This window comes from Anoplolepis gracilipes, chromosome 16 (genome assembly GCF_047496725.1).
Source record: "Anoplolepis gracilipes chromosome 16, ASM4749672v1, whole genome shotgun sequence".
NCBI classification, from domain to species: Eukaryota; Metazoa; Arthropoda; class Insecta; order Hymenoptera; family Formicidae; genus Anoplolepis; species Anoplolepis gracilipes.
In genome coordinates this window covers 7640001-7651803 of record NC_132985.1, presented here as the reverse complement: position 1 = coordinate 7651803, position 11803 = coordinate 7640001, and the positions used below count along the sequence as shown (strand labels likewise).

The 11803-nt window shown below is 40.8% G+C and overlaps 1 protein-coding gene across 1 annotated transcript; it reads left to right on the top strand.

The window, feature by feature from the left end:
• Positions 1-278: 278 nt before the first annotated feature.
• Positions 279-8516, top strand: LOC140674768 (uncharacterized). Its single transcript, XM_072908534.1, has 3 exons — positions 279-320; positions 3482-3726; positions 7703-8516. Exons 1-3 carry the CDS (start codon positions 279-281, stop codon positions 8268-8270), a joined length of 855 nt encoding a protein of 284 aa, XP_072764635.1. The 3' UTR covers positions 8271-8516.
• The last annotated feature ends 3287 nt before the right edge of the window (positions 8517-11803 follow it).

The window sequence follows — 11803 nt, the reverse complement described above, 5'->3', positions numbered from 1 at the left end:
CCAAGACATGTTTGTACGAATTTCACCACGATTATATGGTACCAATGTATCGGGAGAGATGCAAAGTCATGTACACTGATACGGATAGTCTTATATATCACATTGAGTGCGACGATGTGTACGAGAATATGAAACGCGACATCAGTAGATTTGATACGAGCGACTATGCGATAGACAATGCGTGCGGTATACCGCTCGTGAATAAAAAGGTACCGGGTCTAATGAAGGATGAAAACAACGGTACCATAATGACTGAATTTGTCGGGCTTAGAGCAAAAATGTATGCGTTGCGCGTAAATGGTAAGAAGGATGCGAAAAAGGTAAAAGGCGTCAAGAGTAACGTTGTTGCAAGAACGATAACGTTTGACGATTACACGCGGTGTTTGAACGAAGAGATTGAAATAACGCGTAGTCAATCGTGTATAAGATCAAAATTACACAAGGTATACACCATTCGCGAAACAAAAATTGCTCTAAGTCCGTACGACGACAAGCGGTATATCGTACCTACAACTATTGATACGTTACCGTGGGGACATTATAAGATATCTTTATAAAATATAATGTGTGTGTGATTTTTTTCTTGTATGTATATTTTATATTTTATATATTGTAATGACTATTGGAAAGGATGTATTAATAAAGATTTTGTATATTTCAAATATTTCATATATTTTTTATATTGAATACATTGTATTTCTTATAAAATTAAATTACATGATCCTTATGTACCCAAGAATTATGCGAGCTATCAAATCCCAACCATTTCACCTAAACCTCGTCACCCCTCCTGCGCAGTACTTTCTCCACGAGATACACATCTGGATAATTCGCGCGATGCAACTCGTGCTCGTAAAATGCTCCAGCGATAGATTTTTTGCGATAATCCTCGAGTAGATATGTTACGGGATTAGTATGTTGCACTTTAACAATCTTAAACACCTCGGTTGTCCAATTTGGTGTGTAACCCTTTTCGAAAAGTTTTTTGTATTTGCTAACGCATACCAGGTCACCTACTTTAAACTTTGTAGGAGCAGCAATTTTTATACTGTTGTATACTGTATTTAAAAGTCTATCAGCGATCGTGGGAGTAACATCGATAGGTCTCATATTGATAGTGCGATGTTTTCGCGCGTTATATTCTGCAACGAGTCGGGATAGCGCGTCGATCCACTTGTAAGTTCCGTTCAGCGTAAACATCTTCCACATGTCGTTCTTCAGCGTGCGATTGAATCGCTCGACGACAGACGCCTTCAATACCGAATATGTGGAATAGTGATTAATGTTATGTTTCCGTATAAGCCGTTGCACATCGGTATTGTAAAATTCCTTCCCGTTATCAGTTTGTATGTTTTTCGGGCATCTCTTGCTATCTCGAATTATTTTGGCGATTGCATCAGCCGTCTCCCTTCCACCTTTACTCTTGAGTGGTGCAGCCCATGCATACTTGCTCAACACATCGATGACGGTGAGTATGTAGTGGTAACCTTTGTTGAAACGAGAATACGGACGTATCTCGACGATGTCGGCTTGCCATAGATCATCGTATCCCCGCACTATGACGTGTCTTCGGGGAAAATTTTTTCTCGCTGGCGCATGCAGTTCGTTCACCAACTGTCGTCTCTCCAAACTATGTTGATTCTTTGCTTTGTCAGTTTTTCTCGATGTCCGTTTATTGTTCGCATTTTTTTCACTCATTTTCGTTTATCGCCTTTAATAGCCGTTCTTGACCTGTTCTTGACCTGTTCTTGACCTGTTCTGACCTGTTCTTGACCTGTTCTTGGCCTGTTCTTGACCTGTTCTGACCTGTTCTTGACCTGTTCTTGACCTGTTCTGACCTGTTCTTGACCTGTTCACCGCCGTCCTTCACCCATTCGAAAATCGTTCTTGACCCGTTCGCAGCCTTTTTCACAGTCGTTTTTGACTCGTTCGTAGCCGCTTCTGACCCGTTCGTAGCCTCGTTCACAGACGTCTTTTGACCGATCGTAGGAGTTCTTGAGTCGTTTGTAACCTTGAGTGTAGCCGTTAAGAACGTGTTCGTAGCCTCGTTCGCAGCCCTGCTTGAGATGCTGATAGCCTCGTTCGAAGCTGTTGCAGCTGCTGCTAGGTCGTTCACTGCCACTGCCACTGCCACTCATTGTAGTTTAGATAGCAGTTCGATAATTCTTCGTAGCTGTTCGATAATTGTTCGCAGCCGTTCTATAATCCTTCGTAGCTCGCTTATATTTCTTATAATCTTCGATTCGCTCGTTTTCGCAATCTCCTTCGCCATCTTTTCACGCTCGCGAATATTATCGCTCCCAGCCATATCGATAGAGAGTGTTGAACGCTCGCGTTTCACCCCTCACGACAGAATGTAGGCAACGACTAATCATTTTGTGGTATCGCAAACACGTTAAATCCGTTTCTGTATCGCCCGTTTGTAAGCAAGCTATCCTTGTCTATCACGAGAAATCCATACTTTTGCTGCCAACAAGTACGACATAACTCACTGAAATCCTCGTATGACATGTCGGTATTCACGTGATCGTTGTACACGTGTTTCAAGTTGGTGCCATCCTGTTTAAACAAGATTAGCAGGTTCGCATTGTCGCGTAAAAGATGTTTCGGTATTCTCGCGTATGTCTGACAGAGATAGAAGCAGTCGACGTTCGAGTGGCGTCCCATTGAGAAATATTCTCTTATCGTATTTTGTCTGTCGCACGCCACGTCATCGAAAACGAAAATCGAGTTTGGACGTGCTTCGCTCGGTGGAATGACGTCACTGTTATTAGAGAATGTAAAATAGCCGATTTCATCGATCGACGTTAACAAATTCTCCAAATATTGATATTTTGGCTGTTGCAGTGACTTTGAATACACGTACACATTTTCAAAGCGGACGCCGTGCGGGCTTTCTATCAAACTAATCAACACGTTAGTTTTACCGCAATTCGAGGGGCCGCAAACGATTGCGCGTATAGTATTCGGCAGCATCGTACCGTGTCTACGCATCTCCGCATTGTCACCCATCGAGCGTAATCTGACGTCGTAATTTGTCACCCGTATCGCGAAAGGTTGTCGCACGAATTTCATTTTCCCACTTCCGATTCGGATCGCACGCCTGTCTATTTATAGCTGCGCCGAACTACAAAGTGTTCAGTAACGAAGAAATGTTTGTCCTGCTATCAAGTCCTTACGATATTCTCGATTTGAGTGCCGAACAGCTACAGTTTGTATCTAAAGCAGTTTTATTGCGAATGTGTGGCAATCACGTCCACTACGTGTGAGACAAACTTCCGGAATACATAAAGGCGGATTCGGAGGTTCAGACCTATCGTCGCTGTTTCGAACATTACAATCAACCGTGGCAACAAACGCACATTGACGGTCCAGCGCCAATGATAAAAGATTGTCGTGAATGTCAACGCAAATAAGCAGAGGTCTATTAAATCGTGCAATAAACGCGCTTCCTATCGAATTATATATTCCTGGATACCAGTTTTGCGGTCCGGGCACGCGGCTAGAAGAACGATTGGCTAGAGGTGATCGAGGTATCAACCCATTGGACGCAGCGTGTCGTGAACACGATATAGCGTACTTTCGGAATAACGATCTTGCCGAAAGACACGCGGCGGATAGGATACTCGCCAAAAAGGCGCAAACTCGCATCACTGCAAAAGATTCGTCTCTCGGTGAGAGAGCCGCAGCCACAGCTGTCTGGACAGCGATGAAAACCAAAACGAAGTTCGGTATGGGTCTAAAGACGAAAACGAAGAAAAAGATGGTGAAAAAACGAATACTTCCGGTAGCGAAACGCGGGGGTGTATTACCGATTCTACCATTGTTGGGCGCTCTCGGATCTCTGATTGGTGGAGCGGCTGGTGTAGCAAAGATGGTGAACGATGGAAAAGCTACACAACGTCAGTTTCAAGAAATGCTACGTCACAATCGTGCCATGGAAGGTCGCGGATTGTATCTCGCATCATACAAATACGGACGAGGAGTCTCAATGAAAAAGAAGAAAAAAAAACGTCAAAGAGACGCTAAAAATGCCAGAGGGCGTAACTACCAACGTACAATTGCTGCAACTAGCAAAACGTATGCACATTCCATATTTTAGAGGTGTTTTTATGCGTAACTCATTACCGATCGGTGGTATATATCGAAACGAGAGCGAGATCATAAATTTGGATAACGCTAAAGGCTCGGGTACTCACTGGGTAGCGTATGCAAAGAGGGGGAATTGTGCTATATATTTTGACAGTTTTGGCAATCTTCGACCGCCGAATGAATTGGTGCGATTTAAATGTGACAAAAATAGAATATAATCACACATCCTATCAAACTTATAATCAAAGCATCTGTGGACAATTGTGCTTGCAGTTTCTCCGAACGGTCGATGCACGCGAATTTAAAGACATACATTGCGCTATTTAACTTAGTATTCGTTAAACAGTTTGGCCAACATGTTTATGACATTCACGCTGACTGGAAAGAGCAGCGTTCTCGCGGCAAACTACTTTCCCAACGTAGATTTAAGCGACGGTGAATACGAGCTTGGTCTAGCGGATTTTGAAAGTTATCACACGATATCGAACGTGAATTCCTCGAATAATATTAATATATATATAAATTTTACTTTGGCAAAGACGATGCGGAAATTACGATTCCCGAGGGATCGTACCAGCTGCAAGCGATACATGAATTTTTGAAACATACAATTTTACGAAAACGTTCGCAACACACAGTTCGTGATGGTGATAAAAAACACACTGACGACGACGATAACTTTGAGCCTGGAGAATGGCCTATAGTGCTCCGCGCTAATTACAATACGATGAGGAGCGAGATCAAATTAGCGCCTACAGATTAAATTTTAGCAAGCCTAACAATATTGGATCGCTGCTGGGATTCTCGAACCGTATACTGCAGCCGCGAAAATGGTACGAGTCGGACGTGCCGATTAACATTATCAACGTGAACATTATCCGCGTCGAATGTAATGTGACCGCAGGTGCGTACAACAACGGCAAACTCGTTCATACGATACACGAATTTTCACCGAGGGTACCACCAAGATATAAGATATCGGAAACACCGGCGCACATCATTTACCTACCGATCATCATGCGGTGCATTACGGATTTAACGTTACGCGTTGTCGACCAGGAAGGACGATTACTCGATTTTCGAGGAGAAGAGATCACCATTAGATTGCATGTACGGCGGCGGCGGTAAAATTAGCGTGTGATGCTCGTGTTGAACGGATCGAAAGACGTGAGAGACAATACAATCTTTACGACGTCAGCGACAACAACATCGACATTTGCTAATATCCAATCATCCGGCACTAAGAAAAAGAAATTGAACGCATCAAACGTTGCGTTTTTACAATCTTTGGGATTCGTGGTGCGAAACATTTAAACGATGACTGACATTCTCGACATCGCGGATGAGCCAATCTTTGACGATCGCATCGTCAAGATTGAGACTCACTCCTATAACCCATTCGCCAACACAACATTCGGACACAGTGACGAGATAAGAATACCCATACAACAACAGGATCTGTATACATTACCGTACGAGAGTTTCTTATACATCGAGGGAGAATTGAAGATAAACAATCCAACTGACGGATCTAATGTGGTACTGCAAAATAATTGCGTAGCATTCATGTTTGACGAGATTCGATACGAACTCAATGGCGTGGAGATTGATCGCAACAGAAACGTGGGAATAACGAGTATGCTCAAAAACTATGTAACAATATCATCCGATAAAAGCGTGATTATGAGAAATGCTGGCTGGAGTGATCCAACTACTGTAAATGGACATTTTAATTTTTGCGTACCGCTCTACATGTTATTGGGATTTTGCGAGGATTACAAACGCATAGTAATTAACGCTCGTCACGAGTTGATCTTAATACGATCGCGCAATGACAACAATTGTCTGGTTGGAGCTTCGGTGGTGGAGCCTGTGATCAACATATTCAAGATACAATGGCGAATGCCACATGTGCTGTTGAGTGAAATTAAGAAGTTGTCTATGCTGCGCGCTCTGGAAAGCGGACGCTACCTCAGCATGGGTTTTCGCTCGTGGGATCTGTACGAGTTTCCGCTGTTGCAGCGTACAACCAAACATTCGTGGGCCATTAAGACCGCGACTCAGCTGGAGAAACCACGATACGTATTATCTTTGCTCTGCAGACAGGCCGGAAGAATGTTATGTCCGAAGATGCGAGTAAATTCGACGACTGTAAATTAACAAACGTGAAACTCTATCTGAACTCGGAATGTTATCCGTACGATGACATGAATCTGGATTTCGATAAAAACAGATGGTCGATTCTGTACGACACGTACGCGCGTTTCTGCAAAAACTATTACGGATACGAGTACCTCGAACCGAGTCTCACTGTCTCACTGTTTCTACAGTACGGTCCGTTTGTGATCATCGATTGTTCTCGACAAAACGAATCGGTCAAGAGTGCAACCGTGGATGTGCGATTGGAATTTGAGTGTAAGGAGAATGTGGCTAATAATACGACTGCGTACTGTCTCATCATACACGATCGCGTAATCCAGTACAACCCGTTGACCAACGTTGTGTGCAAAATTACCTAAGTGTTTGCGACAATAATTTAGAGAGAGGGAAAGCTGGATATAAATCCGAGTGTTACGAGATGGTTGTCATTCTTCTTAACTGACGAAAAGAGATCTCATCATGTCTGTACCAACGTTTGTCGATCTGCAAGGATTTGTCGTTTCGAATAAATTCATCGCAAAGGAGGTGGCGGTGCTGAGAAGAGGAACTGTTCTCGCACACTACATTTTTCGGAGTCCTATACCATGGCATCTCCTTACAAAATCCGAAAAGTGTCAAGCTTCATGGTTGATGGCGAATCATCATGGACTACAATGGGAGGATGGAATCGTTGCGTACAGCATGGCGAAACGATTGATTACAACAGCTGTAGTTGAAGAAGAAGATGATAAAATGCAGTGTATCGTATACGTTAAAGGATGCCAGAAACGAGAATGGCTTGCTAATATGCTCGGCGACGATGCGAGAGAAAATTTAATCATTGAGACCTTGGATGCTGATTACGATGATATCGAATCTCTAAATAATCTAGATGTTAAAAATACTATACGATGTGAAAAACATGTTAAGAATTGCGCATTACAAAATGTATTCAAAATATTTAACTGGTGGTCGCAACGCCAGAAAGAATTGCAAGATTTGGAAAAATAAAATATTTAAACACTAATATGTTTTATTTCTTATTCCCCCTCCTCATTCCCTCCCTCCCTCCCTCCCTCACGAGTCATTTAAGAATTCTTTTTATCCGAGTATCGTCTCTCTCTCCCTTCTAAAAATTTCAGAGCACTAAAGTATTCTAGAATCTCCCACCACATTTACCACTAATCTCCCACTACTTTGAAAAACGGGATGTCACGTATGTTTGATTCTTCATACGGTCAGTGTTGCGTTAACCGTTCGTGAAAGTGGTTCACTTTTGAAATCTGGAAATATGTACTATGTCGAAAGAAGCAGTGGCGACCCCAGCAGAAGCGTGAATAATTACGTACCGAATCGTTATGAAACTCCATTGTTTGAGAACAAATGTTACAAGTAAGTTTTTGTTTAACTTCTTTCTATTTTTTCACAAATTGTTTTTAAACTAATTTTTTTTAATTTTATTTTTCTACAGCATTTCGTTGAAGCGTCGTGCAATTCGTATACTAAGTAGACAATACGCATTGACAACCACGGAATTCAAATTCCTTGAAATTGGTATCAACGTGGGTACACCGAGTTACGTGGAAATTGTCATAGGAGATCATCAAGGAAAGGAACTGGTATTATCTCTCGAAACATGGAAGGGACTCTATGAGCAACGTCGCAATATTCACGATTTACTGCGAAAGGACTCTAAAGATACCTATAATTTTATAAGCGTTGGACCGCTAACAGTGCGAGTTCATACGATTAACGATACTAAACTTATAAGTCTCGAATCTTTAAACGTACGCATGATGATGATTGAACCGACGTTACACCGTATGTTTAATCTCGATCAATGCATCGATGTAACCTTTGATCGATTGGTTAGAATCACCGAGACAGTCGATACTAAGTTTACACAATTCTCCAATATCGCGTCCACTATAACGGATAATAAAAAAGTGTCAAATGTAATATGCGCCAGCGACGCCTTCAATAAACATCAACTCGTCGATTGCGAACTGGTAGCTTTAGTTTTTAGTCACAATATGTAATAAAAAAAAATATATATATATATAAAAGAGAAGAATAAAGTTTTTTTAAATTTAAATCATGATATAATTTACTCGCACGCATTTCCCATCCGTGCTTCCTCCCACCCGTAAACAGTCCCAGTTCTCATATGTAGCTCGTTGCGGGGAATGACGTCATGCTGGGACCGCGAGAGAGTAAGCGCTAGGAAAGAAAGAGATAGCGCGAGGCGAAGGAGAGCGAGAGAATAAACGCTAGGAAAGAAAGAGATAGCGCGAGGCGAAGGAGAGCGAGAGAGTAAGTGCTAGGAAAAGAAAGAGATAGCGCGAGGCAAAGGAAAGCGAGAACGCAAACAGAAATTTTTTTTTCTTTTTTCTTTTTTTCTTTTTATTATTTTTTTCTTTTTTTTTCTTTTTATATTTTTTTTTTATATTAAATATTAAGTTATTATATCTAATTATATCTAGTATATGAAGGAAGAAGAATGGGATAGATGAAGGAAGTGCAAGCAAGCAATTATATGTGTTTAACATAATTTCTTTTTTATTTAAAAAAGTGTGTTTATTTACAAAATCTGTGTGTGTGTGTGTGTGTGTGTGTGTGAATTTAAAAATAAAAAGAAAAAAATATAAAAAAATATATAAAAGATTGCACGCCGATGGTCGAGGGGTACGGCACGACGACGACTGCTACTGCGAGGCACTGGAGGGGATGACCGGGCGGTGGTAGTGGCGTCCAGGCAGGGCTCCTGCATAACAGAAAAAAAAATTTATTAATATTTTCATAATTTGAAAAAGAATCTTACACATCAAGAATTACTTACAATTATTGATCAGAATCAGTATCAGAATCTGGATCATTGTCGATGACATGTTGTAGATACAACATGTTATCGATATGTTGACGGATTTCCCGATGGATTTCTTGTAACTGCTCAGGACATGCTTGCCGATTTCCGCCTGGTAAACAGCAATTCTCGCAAGGCTTTCCCCTTAGTCTGTTGTTTTCATTCATCCATATATAACTTTGTAGTTTAAAGATCACTATTGAGGAATTTTTTATGTCAAGTTCGCGATTTCGTTGAAACTCCACCACCGGATTTAATAGTTTTTCGGTCACCATTTTTCACAGCACTTAGTCTTAGCAAATGTCTACAAAAGTTTATTGCTGCGCACAAAAACGACACACACTACATGCTATTACTTGGCACAGTGAGTGTCCACAATTATTACATGAGTTCCAACCGTGATAAATATATTGTCCAGTTTCATGTTTATACACAATTTTACCTTGTGTATATGAATCTTGAACTTCAATGAAACATCTCGAACAAAATTTTTCACTATTTTCCTCGTCGTTGTCATACTTTTTTACTTCGTAATAAAATATGATGTTACACATTTCCTGCCGTTCAGTTATAATTCGTAAATTTTCACGCACTAACGGCACTACTTGTTCATTCAAATAGTCTTCCGGATCACTCTCATAATCAGAGTCATTCACTATTTCCACTTCTTCATCGCTGTCGTCGATGATAACCACATCTTCATTGTCTTCATTGTCTTCGATGACAATCACATCTTCTATATTCATTTTAGCACTAAATCGAAAGACACTCGACGACTGTTGAATACGTTTTAACGCGGAGACAGATTCTCAAATTCGAGCAGCCGAATGTTGGCGCTGGTGCGTTGCATTCTTTCCTTAAAAATTATGGAAGATGTTTCGCTGCAGTTTTATGGGAGATTTTCCGCGAGGGTACAAAGCTGCCGAACGTCGGCGCTTAAAATCTCTTTTTCCATAATATTCTAATGGTCATAAAATGATCATAAAAAATTAGAAAAAAAACACTTTTATGGTTTCTAAAAATGTCCCCCGGCGATTAAAATCTTTTTTTTTTTTTTTTCCATAATGGCGCTGATGCGTTGCATTCTTTCCCTAAAAATTATGGAAGATATTTTGCTCCAGTTTTATGGGAGATTTTCCGCAAGGGTACAAAGCTGCCGAACGTCGGCGCTTAAAATCTTTTTTTCCATAATATTCTAATGGTCATAAAATAATCATAAAAAATTAGAAAAAAAAAGAAAAAAAACACTTTTATGGTTTCTAAAATGTCCCCTGGCTATAAATAAACTACAAAGATAAACATCTTGCAGTTGCAGTTCTTTCCCTAAAAATTATGGAAGATATTTTGCTCTAGTTTTATGGGAGATTTTCCGCAAGGGTACAAAGCTGCCGAACGTCGGCGCTTAAAATCTCTTTTTTCATAATATTCTAATGGTCATAAAATGATCATAAAACTAGAAAAAAAACAGTTTTATGACTTCTAAAATACCCCGGCTATAAAATCAACTGCAAAGATAAACATCTACTTTTGAACGTGTGTAGGACCCTTCCCCCCTTCCTTTCCCTAACAGACCCCTCGCGCCTCTCAGATACCCCCGTCCCCGCACCCCCCTCAGCGCCCCATGGCTTAGAATCCCCACTATAACACTACTGGCACGATCGCTCTTTTTTATCGAAATTTTTGTCCCCGAAACGACAATAGTATTGGGCGCCAGGCACGAAAATCCGTGCCGCTCGAAATCGATATGATCCTTTTACGTTACGCGAAAAACACTAAGATAACGCAATCGCGACGGCAACTAAAGCGGCTAGCCAGCCTTACAATAGGTAGAGGGGGTGGTTCGCAAGGAGCGACACGGGATCGAGAATCGATAGTGTGAGGCGTCGAATTATCTCAATGAAAGATGCAGTGATTTTAAATATTAATAAAAGATATATTTGACAAAAGATAGTTAAAACGATTGATTGTACAAGAAATCTATAGAAATAACGTTTGATTTTACAAGAGAGAATTAAAAGTATTCAACGACAACTATGCGTAGTGGCCGCACTCGCTGAGCACGTGAAGGGCGCGTGAAATCTTTTAACGGCAGCCGATGTTTCTGCCGATGGATCAATTATCAATTAAAATGCACAGTTCTTACCGAGTGTGATCTCTCCGCGTCTATTTCGCTTCCGCTCGCCGTCGGTATCATCCTCCCAGATCCATGTAGCTGCCGAACGAGAAGATGCTGCCACCAAACTCACGCAAATAACGCGCGCAAACAAAGAATATAAAATTCGCAAGGGCGCTCTGTCTCTAAATGGAGGACGCAGGCCCCGCGAAATCCCGATCGGGCCTCTCGGTCCTTGTGACGGACGAGAAAAAAAAACGTCACATCACAGTATATATTGTCTTAAAATATCTATCATAAAACTAAATCCTTACAGTATTTCATTTAGATTTAATTGACATGTTTAACAAAACATGTTTACATGCACAATATCGTACATCGCGATTTTAACCTTAATATGTCAAAAAAAACATGTACAATCTTTCGGCTTTGTTTCTTAAGGCTTGTGTCCATGATGCTAGAACAATTGACAAATCACAGTTGAATGTGAAATTATCACAAGAGGCGCTGGCAATCTATAAGCAAAGAGAGCAATAAACTGTGCTTATCATTAAATTAATTTTTTTCTTAATAAATACTATAGATAATTAATTTAT

Excerpts from the sequence above, each read along its gene's own strand:
- LOC140674768 (XM_072908534.1), top strand. The coding sequence starts at position 279 with ATGTATGCGTTGCGCGTAAATGGTAAGAAGGATGCGAAAAAG. Across the intron at positions 321-3,481 it reads GTAAGAAGGATGCGAAAAAG|TTTTGCGGTCCGGGCACGCG; the intron begins GTAAAAGGCGTC and ends CCTGGATACCAG. Across the intron at positions 3,727-7,702 it reads GCGATGAAAACCAAAACGAA|CATTTCGTTGAAGCGTCGTG; the intron begins GTTCGGTATGGG and ends ATTTTTCTACAG.